This window comes from Nothobranchius furzeri, chromosome 10 (genome assembly GCF_043380555.1).
Source record: "Nothobranchius furzeri strain GRZ-AD chromosome 10, NfurGRZ-RIMD1, whole genome shotgun sequence".
Lineage (NCBI taxonomy): Eukaryota > Metazoa > Chordata > Actinopteri > Cyprinodontiformes > Nothobranchiidae > Nothobranchius > Nothobranchius furzeri.
In genome coordinates, this window is record NC_091750.1 from 65,152,242 (window position 1) to 65,172,307 (window position 20,066).

The 20,066-nt window shown below is 42.3% G+C and overlaps 1 protein-coding gene across 3 annotated transcripts in view; it reads left to right on the top strand.

Annotated features, from left to right (window-relative positions):
* The window catches only part of cadm2a (cell adhesion molecule 2a), a 387,220-nt gene extending 367,992 nt beyond the window's left edge, over positions 1 to 19,228 (top strand). For all 3 annotated transcript variants that reach the window (XM_015961706.3, XM_015961708.3, XM_015961707.3), the window contains 2 exons: positions 17,028 to 17,150; positions 18,906 to 19,228. In XM_015961706.3, coding sequence (XP_015817192.1) covers positions 17,028 to 17,150; positions 18,906 to 19,024 — 242 coding nt within the window. In that variant the 3' untranslated portion in view covers positions 19,025 to 19,228. The remainder of the gene's footprint in view (positions 1 to 17,027; positions 17,151 to 18,905) is intronic.
* The last annotated feature ends 838 nt before the right edge of the window (positions 19,229 to 20,066 follow it).

The following is a 20,066-nucleotide window of genomic DNA, read 5'->3' on the forward strand; positions in this document are numbered from 1 at the left end:
CCGATTCTGTTCATAACTTTTATGGACAGGATTTCTAGGCGCAACCAAGGTGTGGAGGGCATCCGTTTTGGTGGCCTGAGGATCAGGTCTCTGCTTTTTGCAGATGATGTGGTCCTGTTGGCTTCATCAGAACGTGATCTTCAGCTTTCGCCGGGGCGGTTCACAGCTGAGTGTGAAGCAGCTGGGATGAGAATCAGCTCCTCTGAATCTGAGATCATGGTCTTGATTCGGAAAAGGGTAGAATGCCTTCTCCAGGTCAGGGATGAGATCCTGCCCCAAGTGGAGGAGTTTAAGTATCTTGGGGTCTTGTTCACGAGTGAGGGAGAACTGGAGCATGAGATCGATCGGCGGATTGGTGCTGCATCTGCAGTGATGCGGGCGTTGTACCGGTCTGTCGGGGTGAAGAGAGAGCTGAGTCAGAAGGCGAAGCTCTCAATTTACCGGTCGATCTACGTTTCTACCCTCACCTATGGTCATGAGCTTCGGGTAGTGACCAAAAGAACGAGATTGCGGATACAAGAGGCCGAAATGAGTTTTCTCCAAAGAGTGGCTGGGCTTTCCCTTAGAGATAGGGTGAGAAGCTCGGTCATCTGGGAGGGGCTCCGAGTAGACCCACTGCTCCTCCACATCAAGAGGAGCCAGTTGAGGTGCCTCGGGCATCTGGTCAGGATGCCTCCTGGACGCCTCCCTGGTGAGGTTTTCCGGGCACGTCCAACCGGAAGGAGACCTAAAGGTAAACCCAGGACACGCTGGAGAGACTATGTCTCACAGCTGGTCAGGGAACACCTGAGATCAGATATGTAGGATGGAGCCAGGTTATGGAGAGCTTTGAATGTTATGAGCAGAATTTTGAAGCTGATTCTCTGTTTAATGGGCAGCCAATGAAGTTGTTGCAGAATGGGGGGTGATGTGGTGAGATGAAGAAGTCCTAGTGATGACACGTGCTGCAGCATTCTGGAGAAGCTGCAGCTTATGGAGAGATTTGCTGGGGAGACCAAAGAGAAGTGAGTTGCAAATAATCAGTCATGGATGTGACGAGGCTGTGGACAAGGATGGCAGTGGTGGAGGGAGTAAGTGATGGGCAGAGACGGGAGATGTTACACAATTGAAAATAAGCAGATCGGGTAATATTGTTGATGTGAGATTGAAAAGAAAGTTCTCTGTCGTGGATGGCACCCAGCCTCCTTACATGAGAGGAGGGAGTAACTGCTGAGTTATCAATAGAGATGGGGAAACTGTTAGATTTGGAGAGAATATGAGGTGTGCCTACCAGGAGCACTTTAGTTTTAGATCTGTTCAGTTTGAGAAAGTTGGAAGTGAACCAAGAATGGATTTCTTTGATACAGAAGGTAAGAGAGGAAGGTGGAAGTGAAGTTGAGGGTTTGGTTGAGAGGTAGAGCTGGGTGTCATCTGCTTAGCAACAAAAATGAATGTTGTGTTTACAGAAAATGTGACCTAGTGGGAGAAGGTAAATGATAAAAAGAAGGGGCCCCAGGACAGAGCCCTGGGGCACACCAGCAGAAAGAGGAAAGAGATTGGATTTATATGACTTCAGTTGACTGAAATGTGTACGGCCAGAGAGGTAGGAGGTGAGTCAGGCAAGAGGAATGTGAGTGATGCCTATGGATGACAATCTGCTGAGGAGAGTGCTATGGGAGATGGTGTCAAATGCTGCTGTGAGGTTGAGAAGCATGAGAATGGACAGTACACCAGAGTCAGAAGCAGTGAGAAGGTCGTTGGTCATTTTGAAAAGTGCTGTTTCAATGCTGTGACTAGGACGGAAGCCAGATTGACATTGTTCATAGATATTATTGGTGATGAGGTGGTCGTGAAGTTGAGAGGCAACAGATTTTTCAAGAATTTTGGAGATAAAGGGGATTGGAAATAGGGCGTAGGTTATTGACGTTTGTGGGGTCTAAGCCAGGTTTCTTCAGAAGAGGTGTAACCATTGCAGTTTTGAAGGTTGAAGGGACAATTCCAGAACTTAGGGAGTGATGAATAATGTTGGTTATGAGAGGAGCAAGAGAAGAGAGGAAGGTTTTAACAAGAACTGTAGGGAGTGGATCGAGCTGACAGGTAGAGGGTTTGGATTTGAGGATAAATTTTGTGATGTCATGGACTGAGGGAAGGATGAAGGTGGAAAATGTAGTTGAGTGATGTGGCGAGGGGAGAGTGATGTCCACTTTGGAGACAGAAGCACTGTGAGAAGCTAGATGTTGATGGATGTCTGTGATTTTTGAAACAAAAAATGACAAGAGGGAGTCATCCTAGATAGCTTTGCTCCTGTTTCTTTGCCTGAGTTAACCAAACTAGTTAACTCTATGAAGACCTCTGCATGCCCCCTTGACATCTTACCCTCATCTTTGTTTAAAAGTGCTTTTCAGTCCATCGGTCCCAGCGTGCTCTCTATAATTAATGCTTCTCTGATTTCTGGTCAGGTCCCTGCTTACTTTAAGAACGCTGTAATCCACCCGCTTCTTAAAAAACCGAGTCTTGATGCCTCTCTCCATAGCAGCTTCAGACCCATCTCTAAACTTCCGTTCATCTCCAAGATCTTGGAAAAGGTTGTGGCTAAACAACTCACAGCTGCTCTTGATGAACATAACATCTATGATAGCTTCCAGTCAGGTTTCCGTAGAGCTCATTCTACTGAAACCGCTCTTCTTAGGGTCTCTAATGACCTTCTGACTCACAGTGATGCAGGGGACTGTTCTGTTCTGGTCCTGCTGGACCTGACTGCAGCCTTTGACACTGTTGACCATCACCTGCTTCTGGAGAGGCTGAGATACTGGGTAGGCCTATCAGGATCTGCTCTGGAGTGGTTCTCCTCTTATCTCTCTGAGCGCTCCTTTTCTGTGGCCGTCTCCAAGTTTAGGTCCTCCACCACCTCTCTTACCCATGGTGTCCCACAAGGTTCTGTGCTGGGGCCTCTGCTCTTCCTCCTCTATCTGCTTCCTCTTCAGCACATCCTGAGCTCCTTCAAAGGAATCTCCTACCATCTTTATGCAGATGACATCCAACTGTACATCTCCTTTAAGCCCCATGAGATGTCTAAGCTGCATCTGTTACACACCTGCTTAGACTCTATCAACACCTGGATGGCTGGGAGTTTTCTTCAGCTGAATGAAGATAAGACTGAGATCCTCATCTGTGCCCCAAACAAGCTGGTTCCCAAAGTCAGAGACTCTCGGTCAGCTTGCTTCCCACACCAAACCTTCTGTCAGGAATCTTGGCGTGACCTTTGCCCCAGCTCTCACTCTGGATTCTCATGTCAGTTATCTTGTTCGCTCTTCCTTCTTCCATCTCAGGAACATTGCTAAGCTGAGTCCCATTCTGTCCCACTCTGAACTTGAGACAGTTATCCACACCTTCATCTCCTCACGCTTACCCCTTCTTTCCACCAGAGCCGTCAGCAGCACGTCTTGCTCGCATAAGCTGCTGCTTGACCCTTCCCACGAGACGCGAAGCAGCAGGGGAGCAGCTGTCACTGACAGAGCACAAAGTCACACGAGTGACTTTGTCAGTAAACACAACAAGCAGGAGAAAATTACAACATGGCTCCAAAAGGTTTGTGTTTTATGCTCTGTCCGTTTTATATTCGCCAATACGGACCTGAAAAACAAAGGAGACTGCTAGCTAGGTGATAATTTCTCGCGGGGCCGCACAGTTAGTAACTTTTTTTAAAAGTAAAGCAAACGGAAGGCAGTACGTTTCTTTATTCTGAAAATCTCGGGAGCTTCGCTCCATTTCCGCATCCGATTTCCTGTCTTTCCTTCCCCAAAAATGTCAAACTTGACCCGTTTCAGAGGCGTCGCGCGTAGAAAATAGAAACGGCGCGTAAAGGCCGCGACATGCTGCTCCTGAGACGCGGCCGACTCGCTCTGCTGACGGCTGCTGACGGCTCTGGTGGAAAAGGTTCTGTTGACCACAGCGGTTCCTATCAGAACCTATGACGTGCTGCTGCAGTAACGTGCTGCTGACGGCTCCGGTGGAAAGAAGGGGTTAGACTACTGTAACTCTCTTTTCACGTGTCTGAGCAGAACCTCCCTGAACCGTCTACAGGTGGTTCAGAACGCCTGTGCTCGGCTTCTGACCAAGTCCTCCAAACACACCCACATCACCCCGCTTCTCCTCCGGCTTCATTGGTTGCCAGTCAACTTCAGGGTTCATTTCAAGAACCTGGTTCTGGTCTATAGGGCCTTGCATGGAAAAGCACCATCTTACATTGGTGATCTTCTTAGTCCCTACACCCCCAGCAGGTCCCTGAGGTCCAGTGATCAAAGCCTACTGGTTGTGCAACGCACCAGGGTAAAGGTCAAAGGTGACAGATCATTTGCAGCTGTGACCCCCAGACTCTGGAACTCTCTCCCCCTGAGTCTGAGATCAGTGGGCTCAGTGGTCTCCTTTAAAAAGCAGCTGAAAACTCACTTGTTCAAGCTGGCTTTTGCGTAACTTTCATCACCCTCTCCTTGTTCTGCTCTCCCCACTTATTCCACCTTCCTCAGGATCCACTGATTTCCCTCTTTCCTGTTCACTCTCTCTCTTTCTTTACATTTTTAATCACACTTGTCTATTTTTTGCTCATTTTAAATATGTTTTTAATCATTTTCTAAATTATTTTTTATATTTTTTGTTTTTGTGAAGCACCTCGTGATTTTTATCTTGAGAGGCGCTATAGAAAATATCTTTTCTTCTTCTTATAGAAGTCATTGGATTGCAGATAGAGGGGGAGGGAGTCGGGAGGTTTTGTGATATTGTTCAAGAGAGAAAAAAGAGCTTTGGAATTATCTTGATTAGAGTGAATTAAAACCAGAATAATAAGCAGATTTATCTGATGAGAGATGGTCCTTGTAGAGCATTATATGATTGGAATACATTTCTTTGTGTATGGCAAGTCCAGTTTTGTTGTAAAGTCTTTCCAGTTGACGTCCTTGAGCTTTGAGCTGACAGAGAGCTGGGGTGAACCATGGTGACGAGCGGGTGAATGAAACAGATCTGGGTTTCTGTGGGGCGTGGTTATTCAGAAGGGTGGAGAGGTTGCTGTTGTAGTGGGAGACCAGGTCATCAGCTGAACAGTTGGCTTTGGGACTGGGAAGATTGTTAATGTCAAGAGTAAAAGTGTCAGCATTCATATTTTTGATATTATGGAATGAAATTGTGTGGGGAATGATAATTTTGGACAGAGACAGGTTGATATTAAAGGTGATGAGCAGATGATCAGAGTATGGGACAAGGTGAGATACCAGAGCAGCAGACCAGATCCAGGATGTGACCTTCACAGTGGGTTGGGAAGTTAATGTGTTGTTGGAGTCCCAAGCTTTCAAGGCACGATAAAAAAAATCTTTAGAAAGAGTGTCAATAATATTGTCCACATGAATATTGAAGTCACCCAGGATGATTATATTTTGAGACTGGGATGAAAAGTAAGAAAGCAGGTTAGGAAAGTCATTTTAAAAGTAATTGTTATATTTAGGGGGGCAGTAGATGGTGGCTACAACTGTGGGAAATGGTCCAGGCCGCACGGAGGCAGAAAACTTGATGGAGGAGAAGACAGGAGCAGCAGGTGTGGGCATCAATTTCCAACTCTGGCGGTGAAATATCAGGAGACCTCGGCCTCGGCCGGCAGCGCGAGCTGACTCGTTGAGAGGGATGAAGTGATTCGGCTGCTGCCAAGTTTCAACCAGAAAGAAAAATTCAAGATTATGATCCAGGATAAGGTCTTTGACGAGATGGCCCTTGCTGCTGAGAGAATGGATGTTGAGGAGACCGCAGCTGACCACAGTAGACGTCCTCTTAGTGGAGGAGTTAGCAGATCTGGGCAGGCTGGAGAGGACATTGTGGTTGATATTCGGGGTAATTTTACGGGATCGGTGGTGAGTGGAGAACCAGATGGGTTGTATGGAGTCAGATTTACCGCAGTGAGTTGAGCCTTGACGTAATCCACGATGAATGTGTCTCCGACGGGGCTGGAATGCGATGACAGGAGGGATGTCAGAACCAGGTGGAGGCTGCTGAATGGAGATGTGGCGCCAGAGTTTTAGAAGTTCAGCAGCTGAGTGCTGCAGGAGATCACCTGCTGGCAGGTGGACGAGAGATAGAAGAAGCCAGCCGACTGCAAACCAACTCAGTGTTTGGAAAATCCACATGACTCCGGCATGGACAGGAGAACGACGAGCAGGCCAGGTAAGAATCCGCCCAGAACCCAGCGTCGGCCACAAACAAACAATTTATTTACATATTTACATATAGCACAGGCCAAAATGTTGGACACACCTTCTTATTGAATGTGTTTTCTTTGTTTTCATGACCATTTACATTGGTAGATTCTCACTGAAGGCATCAGAACTATGAATGAACACATGTGAAGTTTGTACTGAACCATAAAAGGTGAAATAACTGAAAACATGTTTTATATTCTATTTTCTTCAAAATAGCCACCCTTTGCTCTGGTTACTGCTTTGCACTCTCTTGACATTCTCTTGAAGAGATAGTCACCTGAAATCAGTAGCGGTTTTAGGCACGGGCAGACAGGGCAGTTGCCCGGGGCGGCATTTTTTCATGACACAAAAGGGGCGCACAAGCGCTGAGTAAAAAAAAAAGAAAAAAGAAACCTGCGCCGCACCGAGGTTTTCTATTATCTGTCATATGACAGTGTCTGGATTGGAAACAGCAAGTTGGCGCCCCCTGCAGCTGCAGGCGCTCCGTGCACCGTGTGTGTGTGTATGGAGAACAGGAAGGGGAGGGGTGCGGCGGGGGAATTCACCTCTGGGTGGGTCCAAATGAAATGAGCTAGGGGCTGAATCAACTGTATCAACATGGCTAAAGTCGATCACATCTTGATGTTCTTCCATATTTCATTCATAATATCATAAACACAGGCCTATCATTCTTTCAGGTGTTTCTGAATTGTGTGAAATGGCCAAATAAAAAAAGGAAAAACAAAACGATTTTGTGTTCACCCCCCCATCAAGGTCAAATTGTTTAGTCCTGACTAAAGGAAACTTATTGAGTCAAGAGCCAAACAGAAGAGATGAACATAAAAAGGCTAAAACCACCAGGTGCCCGATTCAGGAAAAAAAAAAAAAGAAAAAAGAGGAGAAAGATAAAGGTATGTTCGCTCTCATGATGCATGTTTTCAATTTTTTGAACCAGTTAACTGGGATTTTAACGGTTAAATTTGGTCAACTAATTGCTAACAGAGCTAATAGGGCTGAAATATTGAAACGAATATTCAAATGGTTCGAAAAAATTCCTTGAATCGTTTTTAACTGATTCAAACTAGGATTTGTTAAATGCTCGCTGCAGCCTGTGGCCTGCCTGAACAACAACAAACACATGTTGATCATGTTCACATAATAATAAATAAAACAACTCTACAAGCAGAAGAAAACTCCCCAGTCACCACTAACTATCCTGTTTATTTATTGCAGATGGCTGCACTGATTATTTTTTACATGATTTGTTCTGTAAAAGTTGGCATTTTTGGTAGTCTACAGTTTTTTTATGTCAGTTTAAATTACAATTTCAGAGGCAATTCTAAAATATTATGGATCATGATAAAGATCTATTGGAGATCTACCCCAACTTTTGGACTGCTCTGCCAGTCTCTGTGGCTCAAGCTGAGAGGAGCTTTTCAAAACTTGATCAAGTCATACCTGAGGTCACCTATGTTTCAGGGGCGGCTCACTCACCTGGCTCTGATTAGTATCAATCACTCAGTAGGGGAGCAGATTTCATATGATAACATTATTGATGACTTTGCATCAAGGATAGGTTTTAATTTTAGTTTGTGTTTTCTGTTCTAAGTGCAATGTTGTAGTGATTATCTTTAGTTTGTTATGTGTTAAATATTTTTGCTATTTAGAATATTTATTATATATTATGTGCATATATTCTTAATATTTAGTTAGTTTAGTTGTTTTTGTATATTTGATTCTATATATTTTGATACAGTATATAATGTATATTGCTTTACATTCTGACAACTTCATAGTAATTAATATAAATATGTGCAACTTAGAAAAATGAATGTTCAATAGTCGTTCTAATAAAACATGCCTGTTTGTAGAAAACGTGTGTTCGTGCAGGTGGGGCGGTGTGGTGGTGGTGGGGGCGGTTGGGGGGGGCGCTCAAAGGGGGCCTCGCCCGGGGAGTAATTCCATGTAGAACCGCCACTGCCTGAAATGGTTTTCCAACAGTCTAGAAGGAGTTCCCAGAGGTGTTCAGCACTTGTTGGCCCCCTTTGTAAATGGTCATGAAAATAAACAATTGGAATGAGAAGGTGTGTCCAAACTTTTGGCCTGTACTGTATGTATAAACATATATTATTTTCATATATATATATATATATATATATATATATTCAAGAATAAATTTATTAAGTAGCTAAAATAAATAACACAAAACATTGATAATAAATAAATGTAATTATAAACTCAGTGAATCTAACGATCCTCTGTACTTGATGACCCTTTCTGCTTATTTTTTGTGGAGTATTTAAATAACTTCCTGTTTTTCATCCATGCTGTATCGGGACAGAACTGATGCAGGAGGACAGTCTGTGATTCACTTTATTAATGAGGTGCTGGCAGGTATACCCAACACTCACGCTGCTTCAATAGCTCGGCCAACCGTAATGGCTACAATAACTCTTTTGCTAACTGTCACAGGTCTGTGTAATGTTATCAGACCTTCCTTCCTTCCTTCCAACACACACACACACACACACGCACACACACACACACACACACACACACACACACACACACACACACACACACACACACACACTGAAATGTATTCTCTCCCCTAACAGCAGTTTTCTGCAATTTGCCAAATGTTTTTTCATGGTTTGCAGATTTACTTTGACCTTGCGATGCGCAAAAGGTTGAGCCATTCACAAAGGTTTCTTCAGTGTTTAAAATATTTACCATTCACTTCTCGTAATCAGCATTCGTGTGGCCAACCTCGGTGCCTGTAGCCTTTTATTGCTGCAGAAAAAAGACCCACTACAGAGGAGCATGCAATTATTCATGCCTAGTGTCTGGGCCTTTGGAGAAGAACAAAAAACAACTGAAATAATGCCCTTCTACCTCCTCACACACTAAAAGTTCTCTTTTCTGAGGCCCAGTATTTGATCCCTTAGAAGGATGTGAAATTGAAGTGTAGAGATCCTTGAAAATTTAAATAAAAAGAAAAATTTTTCCTTATAATCTATTCTCAATCATTTTTAATGACTTTTACTGTAAAACACAAAACAAGGAAGAGTTTGTTTCCTGTTAAAGAACTAGCTGTGACACATACACACACACACACACACACTTGAGGAGCATTCAGGAGCTGAGGAAAGGGATTGGTCAGATTTCAAAAGTTGGGATTAGACTATAAGCTTTCTTTCTTTTCAAGAGTGAGTCAGCCAGAATGCTGGATTCAGACAGAAAAACATCAAAACCAGACTGCATATGTTGTACACCTGTGGCTCAAATCACTTTATCAGTAAATGCATTTAGCTGTGGAGACAATACAGCAACAACTGTAAAGATGTTGAAATCACAAGACACACAAGAGCATCTTGAGTCAATCTTTAATCTAAAAGTAAAAAAACAAAGTAAAAAACAGCTCTCGTGTAAGATAGTACAGCTGCAATAACAAATCTGAAAAGCAAACTAGCTTCAAACATTTTCTTCATTCATCTTAATGACGTTTTAACATACTGTATATATATATATATATATATATATATATATATATATATTGTGGTGTTTAAAAAACTAAAACAGTTAATGAAGTGCATCTCTCGCATTTGTCTTAAAACCTCTGCCAATAACACGGCTCGTACAGAAATACACTATTGGACCATCTGGTCTCGCCAAACTGCTGCACTTCTGCATGTAGCTGGGTCCGCCATCCATTACGCACCACTGGTGTGAGGGGTTTTCCATTCGATAATATTAGAGAAGGAGTAACAGCCGACTGCTACCACTTTAACTTCAGGACAAATTACCAGAGCACCAAAAACAAAAATAACATTTGAAGTCATGGACAACTAAAGGGCGAGAAGCTCGGTCAGTGGGGAGGGGCTCGGCGTAGGTCTGCTGCTCCTTCACATCGAGAGGATCCAGTTGAGTTAGCTCGGGTATGTGGTTAGGATGCCTCCTGACACCTCCCTGGTGAGGTTTTTTGGGCACATCCAACCAGGAGGAGACTTAAAGGAAGACACAGGACATGCTGGAGGGACTATGTTTCTTTTCTGGCATGGGAGCACCTTGGGATTCCCCTGGAGGAGTTGGCCCAAGTGGCTGGGGAGAAGGAAGCCTGGGCCTCTCTGTTTAGGTTGCTACCCCACGACCCAATCCCGAATAAGTGGATGAAAATTGATGGCTGGACAACAAAAGATGTTTGGACGTAGAAAACGACGACTGGTGTTTAGCCCTTTCTCTTTTACTCCGACAATGCCGGTTCCGGTTCATGCGGAAGTGGCCAAATGACGATACTCGGAGGGAGGGGTGAGAGTTCCGTAGCTATGTTCGCATTTAAAAGCTTGTTTTGCAGCTTTTACAATTGCCCACTTTACACTGAAACACACTTTTAAAGAGCCAAAATATTGTTTTAGGGTTGCTTAGCTTAAAATAAATCTCCTCTAGTAATAACTCATGGTTTCAACCCCACATTCACCTCAAAGCTTCATGGAATTGAGGACTAACCTTTTGTGAAAACTCAATAAGGAAAGGGACAATTTTCATTCCTCGGAGGGATTTTGTAAACGCTTTATTCCATTGCTATCGATCTTGTTTTAAATTGGAGCACATAAAGGTTAGGTTGTGTGATGAGCAAAAAGGACATATTTTCTTGAGGGCTAGAGTCAGGGCAGCTGGTTAGTTGCTGTGTTTAGTGGTGAAATATTGAACAGCGATGACCATCTATATCGCCTTTCACTCTGTAATCCTCTTGCAGGGTAAAAAGACACAGAGGAAATTAAAACATAATGCAAAAGGTCTTTTCGCTTATTGTTGGGCGAGCTTATTGATGAGCTGTCACATTAAGTCCCTTTGGGGAAAAGTTATAGCAACCGTTTGGACTAAAGCGTTGAACAGAAACAGAGAAATCATTAGATCCCGAGGCTTGTTTTATGAATTACATATAATAGCTTTGCTTTTCATTAAGTCTCAGTGGTAGATAAAGCTTTCACCTGTTTTAAAAAACCGTGCCACATGCGTGCACGCATAATAGTCTAACTTGTCGACACAAAGCTCAATCTGGTCTTTGACTTATTTCTCTCCTCTTGTGAGGATTTTTGGATTGATCTAATTTCTGCAAGCTTTTATTTGTGTTGCTCTTTTTGTTTTACTTGTAGTTTATGATGGAAATAAATGAAAAATTGCAGCAATTAAATGCTGCTCTTCTTATTGCTATTTTAAACGTGGTTGCATACTCCTTCCTCATGCTTTGTGGTGTTTTATTTGTGTTTCTGACCGATTATGGGATATGCAGAGCGTCGAGCTGCTTTGATAGGCTCTAATTTATATGATTAATTATCTTGCTGTGCTTATTATTTGATGCCATTACCCCGCTAACCACAGATTGTTTCTCTCCAAGAAAAAGTAAATACAAAAATAAAAAAAGTGGACTTGGTTGGGTATTCCAGATAGTGTCCTCATGTGGGCTTTATTGAATGATTAGCCAAGGTAATTTGTTTTCAGAATCTAATTAATTCACTTTGACCCAGCAAGCAATAACAGACAAGGGCACACACACACACGCACGCACACACACACACACGCGCTCAATACACTAACATCTTTTTTGTGTCTTTTTTAACACCAATGTGGTTTCAAGAAAGCAAAAAGGTACATCTTGGCTCCACAAACAAAACTAAATGTAGATACAAGTTTTTTTTTTTTTAGCTAAAAACAAATTGGCTTTAACTGATTCAAGGAAAAAGAAAACTGTCACTTTGTTATAAATGTTTTTGTTAGCTTTTAATTTCTCAGTTTGACTTCTGCCCTTTTTATTTTGTAACATATAACTGGTTCTTAAGTCCTTAATTAAGAAAAAGGATGTATTTGCGTCTTCTTTGACGGTTTAATGTGGATTGTCCCGTTGGCTAACATCTGTAGCGGTGAGTATGTCACGTTGTTTGTTCTCCAATAGCACGTGGAGATGACTTAAACCGCCCCACAACAGAGCTCTACCTATCAGTCATGGCCAGACTATACATTCACATATTTAGGATGGCTTGCCAGGTAATACATGCTGTGTTTTTATTGTAAGTTCATAAAGTCAGGGTTTAAAATGCAGACCAGCAGAGAGACATCTGTTAAAAGTCTTTATCGACATTTTGTTAGCAACAGACTCTGGTGGCTGTCGTTCTGGTGTTTATGGACTTTACCGCTGCCTTTGATATCTTGGACCACGAGATCCTGATCCCCAGGCTGGAGCAGTGGGTTATCTCAGGGGTTTACGTCCTATCTGTCTAACAAGGCCTTCTGTGTTCATGTTGGTGAATCTAGCCCGCCCTATCCTGGGGGGGTTCTACAAGAATCTGTTCTTGGGCCCTTACTTTTTTCTTTACTGGTGAAACTCAAAAAAAAATTCTACTGAGCAAAAGTCCCTTTATTTCAGTAATTCAGATGTTTTGGATGAATTAGTCGATTAGAGTGAGACACTTAGAGCCTAGAATATTGAACATTTTCATAATATTCTAATTGTTATTATTTAGAATTTCATTTTAAACTTCTTTTGTTTTTAAATCTTTCAACTGCACAGACCTCATACAGCCCTACATGCAGGAATGTTCACTTAGGTCTGCTGGACAGATACTGCAAAACAAGGGGAGACAGCTTTTGCAGAGGCAGGACTTGTGCAAATTAAAAAAGTGCTTGTGTTCCTGTTTCAGGAAGAAGAAGTTAGCCAGAGCAGAAAGGAGCTGAAAACAGCTAGATTTAGAGTCTTTCTCAATAATACTGTCACTGAGGTGGAAGCTGGAATCAACAGCAGACACCTCACATCTTGGTCTTTTCAGGGGTGTGGACGCTGCTCTGGGACTTTCTGGAAGATGAATTTCCATCATGGTCCCTGTGTCACAAGACACAGTGTCTGCGAAGTCTTGTTTGTCTTTCTTAATATCTTGGATAACATTCAGCATTGTTTCAAACCTCGTCGCGAAGTTGTTCCTCATGGTATCTAGTTTGTTCATCACCTCCATGCTAGAAGCCAAACCATCTGTTTGCTGTCCTGTTCCGAGGGCGTTGTTAGCTTCTTCTGTAGCGCTAGCAGGGCTACAAGCCACAGTTTCCTCTTCGTGCCTTTCTCTTGAGGCTGGACTCAACTTTGACTTAGTTTTCTTTAGTGGCATGCCTTTGTGGTGTCTCCACCTACGGTTTACTGTGTCTAAAAATGAGGCTGTAGGATTTTGTCAAATATTATTCACCTCTCGCCGAGAGAGCAGGAGGAAGACGTCCGTTCAGGTCAACGCCATGGCCACTCCCGGTAGAAAACTATTTTAACGTTCAGCCTGCAAGTTAAACTCAGACTGACCAATCGAATTTTGAAAATGAGTAAAAAACTGTTTCTCAATGGTCTTACTCTTTAAAACTTATTTCTTGCCTTTAGATCTAATCTTTTTTCTAATTTTACGTGCATGTTTTAAGGGGTACATCTCTTAGTGTTAGTTTTTGTGTAAAGCACTTTGCTCGACTCGGGTGTTGTAATTTTAAAGTGCTTTAGAAATAAATGGGGTGTAGTTTGGTATGACGCTGCAACTGTATAGCTCACTTGCTGGCTAGCAGATAATCAGATTCAATGGTAGGATTCTCCTCTATAGCATGTCAATTAAGGCAAATTTGACAAATTATTCAAGATTTTTATATGGTCTCTCTACTGGCATAAAACAAAATTGTCATTGCACTTGCTCAAAGACAACTTTCATAAGGAGGTAGTAATAAGATATAAAGTAACAAAGACTAAAGTAGACAACACACACACGCGTGTTAATTGAAAGGATTTCTTATACCAATAATAAAAATGAACCCAAGTTACACTGGTTAAACTTTTAGCTACCACACAGAGCCCTAAAAACAAAATCACAGCCACATATCTTGCCATCCAGGGGATTATTGGGGCAATTTAAGAGGGGATGCGTTTGGTCCTGTTTGACCCAGCGGTAGTTCACAGAAAACTTTAACCCCTTTTCATTTATTTAACAACCCCAACTCACACAGTCAAGCGACAAGGAGGGTGTTATAAATATTAAAAGAAGAGTTTGCTCTGCCACACTCTCATATTAAATCATTCAGAGAAGAATGTATGTGCCCTTATTAAAAGATAATGCGTTCGCCAGTCATAAAAATGCATAACCCACTAGACGAGGCTCCTCTTCTCCCTGTCTTCTTTTCTTTTTCCTCTTGGATGAAATAAAATTTATGCCTTTTTTGCCCATTTGTCCATCAATCTCTGTTTCCCTTTTTATCTTCCACACACTGTGCTTTTCTTATTCTTTGTGAAACAGCAGACTATAACTGAGGAGATAAAGACACAATAACAGAGTTTTCATTTTTGTTTGTTGTCCTTGAAAGAATTGTGTAAAAGGTACACGTACGCTATGATATAGGATTTTAGTGAAATATTTGATATACTTGATACTTTTACTTAAGGTGTAGTTTTCATTTTCTCAAGTGGGATTCTGTGCAGGTTTTTCATCATTTTCCTGTAAATCTGTTAGAAGTCCTCCTGGAGGAGTCAAGGTAATAACTAACCTTCATTAATTACAGAGTGAATTTCAGCCTCCTAAAACAATTCAGCAGCAGATCATTCAAATTATTACTTTGTAAGCATTTGTTGAGCATCTCTCTTTTTAAATCAGATCGTTGAAGTTATTCCATCAACATAAATGCATCTAAATAGTGCCCGCTTCATAACCGGAGCCATTGGGTTGTTGGGCAAGACACTTAACACGCCATGCCTGCTGGTGGTGGTTGGAGGGACTGGTGGCGCTAGTGCTCGGCAACCTTGCTTCTGTCAGTGCTCCCCAGGGCAACGGTGGCTACATTTTAGCTCATCGCCACCAGCGTGTGAATGTGTGTGTGAATATGTGAATGACTGGTTGTGTTGCAAAATGCCTTGGGGGGTTTGTAGAACTCTACAAAGCCCCCCAGCCCCTATCGCCCCAGGCTGTGGCCAGAATATTCCACTTGCAACTTCAGAGTTGCCAGTGCAGTCTGTTGGAGCTGACCTACCTGGAGCTGCATTCTGGGTCCAGCAGATTTTCTGCATGTTTTAGATCATTTATTGATGAAACACTCCTGTAGACACTAAGGAAGGCTGGGGAGACATTCCAACTTTTAGGTTAAGGTGTTAAAAAGACAAACGCACAGCAAGGAGATACGTTTTGCTTTTTGTTCTACTAAACGGACACTAGGGGGTGCTAAGAGCAAGCCATACCTGCCTATTCTCCCTTTAAAGTTTTTTTTTTATGTGGAGTATTTAAATTTCATTACTATTTAGTTAAAAGAACAACTCACAGCCTTTGTGCTTAAGTATGGAGCAAAGGATACATCAGATGAGTAAAAACCAAGCGGGTTGTCCCTGACTTTGGTCGATGCTGAGCTCATGTGACTTATAGTAACATGTTTATGAATGTCAGGATCAGACAACAAAACGCCAATAGTTAGACTCATAATCCAACATATAAACATCTAATAAGTCTAAAAAGAAGATTCAGACAGTGACTGAATTGGTGGTTAAACAAACCCACACACACACACTGTCACACAAATACACACACACAGATAGAGAAAGGTGAACGACAAAACCATGTGTGTAACTAAAGGCCTCGGTCATCATCCTGCCGGGTCCTGCCAGAAGAACATTCCTCCGCTCTCTGCTCCACCAAGCAAGAAGAACTGCAGCACAGTCGAACTATGCTACTCACGTCCACACGTATGAGCGTGTGTTTGTCCACTGGGAGGCAGTGAAGTGTGACGGCCTGGCCACTCAGACCATGGAGACTTATGAAGCGAGAGCGAGCCAGCAGTTCAGTTTGACCACGTGGACAGGCACAGAAAGAAACGGAGAATACTGAAGAGAAACGGAGTCAACACATGATGCTCGCTGTAGGCGTTAGCCATCGCTCCTTCATTCCCTGCTTAAACATCGGCTGCTTACAAACACACACTTAAAGAGGCTGGGTTGTAAATCACATCCCAAGACCCTCGCAGGAGACTAACCAGACGATGGCTTCTGTAATCTCTCAGGTGTCACGATCCAAAATAAAAATTTCAAACTATTCCATTAACTATCTCCCCTCAGCTGTCGGTTTTCACCTTCTTTTGCAGGTTTATGCACAGTAGCTCTTTAGGTGTTCATGTCCAGCTCTGAATCTTATCTTCAGATAGCAGACTTTGAGAAAATGAATTCAGAGTGAATAATGAAAACACCCTCCTGTTGAAAACTCTTTTGAGTTTTTAAATTAGGCGGATTCTTTGTTCTTTTATGTCTTTTTTCTCTCATTTTAACTATTTCCAGCTGCTAGAGACCTGTAGCTACTCTCTGACATCTGATTCTTTTCCTCCAGACTATAAATTTAGCTTTGCAGGAGCCGAAGAAGACAGAATTTTTCTACGTCTTTTCATAATAAGGATTTATTTACTGTGTACAATTCTTTCTCTGCTGGTTTGCATGTTGAGGATCTCCTGTGGCGGTGGTTCTAAATTGTTAACTTTTCTCAGACACCTTCAATGATTCTCTTTTGCCCTCCAATTTTCAACATGCCTGCATGTCTGCCCATGTTGAGCCAACGTGGTGTCCGTCGCTCTTCTTCTCCTTTATTCTTTTCCGAGAGCTGTCGAAGGCTCCTCTATGACTGCGTAACGAGAAAGAGGGGAGGAACGACAGCAACTCAGAACAGCTGTTAAAGCAGGAATGAACTGGAAATAATCTTCTCTCTCCTCCTTACTCTTCCTTCACTTGCTCCTTCACCTCTCTAACCAACACTTTGTCTAACCTTTGTTTCTCCCTTTGTCTCGCCTCAGATCCCAACGCACTGGGTCAGCACGGCACTGACCACGCCTTGATCGGAGGAGTGGTGGCTGTTGTGGTCTTTGTCACCTTGTGTTTAATCATTGTTCTTGGAAGATACCTGGCCAGGCATAAAGGTAAAAACCACAATGGGCCAGACCTCAAGGCTCATTGGATCAATGAAGCATGTCCCACTTGTCCCTTTGGATTGCAGTTTTTTTCTCATTAGGTTACAACTTTTTGAGGACAAAAGAAGTCATGTAGACTTAGGTAATGTTGTAGCCGGCTTAGATATGCAGCACAAAGGGCAAGCAGGCATTGGCAGTGCGAGGATTATACCCCCCCCCTTTCTCTTGACAAAGGTGTGAATAATGGATTGATTACTATAACAAGCAACATCTGTTCAGTGCATTAACACATCTGCAAAAAAGAATCACCTTCAAAAATGGTGGTAAATTTTAGGGATTCCAAACCGATACGATACTGATACTTGGAAATGAATACTTGCCATTACCGATACTTCTACCACACCAAAAAATGCAATGAACTGGAATACAGGTTTTATTTTCTTCTCTACTTTCAACAGGGAAATACTGTGAGGTAGATAAAAAATAAAATATATTAATAGATATGATTACAAATTTAAAATATTAGGTGAACAGTAATAACAAGTTACAGTGAAGCACTTTCAGGCAACTGCATTGGTATCAGTTAACTTTTACCGATACGGATACTGGTATCGGTGCATCCCTAGTAAATTTTCACACCAGCAATCCGGGGAGATATTGTACTATCTAGTTTCACACTGGGCGGCAACTGTTGGCTATTGATTGGAAACACAAAACTGTGAAAATACGTAAAAATTTTACTTTGAATCACACTAAGCAGGTACTTGTGACTGTTAGGCCCATCTCAAAATATCAAATACTGCATTTGTGCAAGTATTGTGAAAGTTTTCTTATTGCAATTTATTAACAAAGTTTCTTATTAATGTATTAGATTGTTCACAGTTTTGTTGCGCTTGGAATGTCACTTTTTATTTTTTTATTTTTATTTTTTGCCTACATTCAGTCACAACTTAAAGTCGCCAATTCTTCCCAAACGTGTCCCACATTTCATGCACTATCTACTGAATAGAAATGAAATTAAGAAGAGTTGTAGACAGGCTCCAGATCCTTGCAACAACTCTAGGACTACTTTAAGATACGATGTGTTGCTAATGTTTCTAATATGTTCAAAATTACAAATATGGGAGAACATGGTTGAGTGGCTTACACAACACCAACAGCTGTATTTCAGTGAGATGCTGGCTTAAGGTGATTATGTGATTTTCCATAGTTGCTACAGATCACACCACATCTGCTTCACTCTCCCATTCAGTTTTCATAATGAGACGGATTTTCTTACACTCCTGTATCTCAAAATAGAAATTCATGGCATATACAGGGAATTAGGATGGTGGTTTTAGTGTTAGAAGTTCTAGACTATGGTAGTTTCAAATTTAGTGTGCTAGATTGTCTTTAGATGTTTTAAATACCAGTGGTGTCAAAGTTGGATGTTTGTTTATGACTAAATGTTTGACCAGTTTTCACCCTGAGGCTGTCACCAGATCATTTCAGCGTATAAATCAGGACCTGTCTCTTGCTATTATTAACCATCCCAGTATCTGTTGATGCTATTTGGTGTTATCTGTGGATAGCCTTTATGCACTTACTCTGCAGCTTTCCCATTTACCACTCCATACCCCAGCTTCTCATCATTCCATTTATGAATAATGTAGCATCACTGATGTTGTCCTCAGATGTGTTGTGCGCCTCGGGCTGCCAACACCAAGCAGGGTTGCTCAGTATTTGTTTTCCTTGAGATGGGTTTGTTTTCTCACTTTTCCGCAGGAACGTACTTGACGAACGAAGCCAAAGGAGCAGACGACGCGCCCGATGCCGACACAGCCATTATCAACGCTGAGGGCAACCACGCGCACGCAGAAGAAAAGAAGGAGTACTTCATTTAGACTGCATAGGGTGCCGTTCGGCTCTCTCCCTTCTCTTTCAGTCCTAAAGTCTCTGTATTTCTTACTGTCTCCTTCTGTCTCCTACTTCGCTCCGTCACCTCTGGCCACTGCCCTCGTCAAGTCAACACGAAGTTTGCAGAGGAAGAAGATCTGATTCGTCCTAACTTTCAGTGCATTCCTCTCAGCTACATTTTAGCTCCTTATTTCTTTGCTGTTTCATCCTTGGCCGATGTTTTCCTCAGTCAGCTCAGTCCTGCTGCTGGAGATTACCCCCATCCTTGTATTTTGCCTTTTTTCCTTCTTTTCTTCGTCTTTTGACACAAACACCTGGGAATCTGTAAATCCACCATGACTGCTTCTTAATCAACCCCTCTTCCTCCCCTTTTGTTCATCTTTTTCCCACCAAGCAAACACGCAAACACATATTATAATCCCGTGTTCACAAGCACATATCCCTCATCAACACGGTGCCTAAAAATACAAACGCCATCAAACTTCTGTCAATGCCTTCTTGTATCGCCGGTCAAGTAGCAATGTAAATGCTTTGTAGATCATTTCATTGCCTAGCTTTTAACTCTGGATCGCGTCCTTTTTATTTGAATGAAGATCTGTGCTGTTTACGCCTTATATGTGTGTCACACTGAATATGGTACTTTTAGATCATTCACCGCTCCCAACCCCCCATCTCTTTTAAATAGACTTGTAATTAAACAGTGGACCCTTTGTAAGATAAGAAGAAGGTTTTGTGTAACACTGTAGCAAGGTCTGTCAGATAAGTGTATAATATGATTCTCACTATTAGGGTAGGAGTATAAGGGTAGTGCTGTACTTTTTAGAGCAGAGAACACACCAAAAATATACGAAAGATGCTAGATGATCCATTCCATCAACTCGAGTGAATATTTGCGAAAAACGCTGTTTACTTCGATCAGCGCGGCGGCCCCGCGCCGTGCAGGCTACGGATCTGGACCACTGAGGGTTCAGGTGTTCAGAAAGAATCAATCACTTTGTTTAAAGATGTATAAAATGTATTAAAATTAGT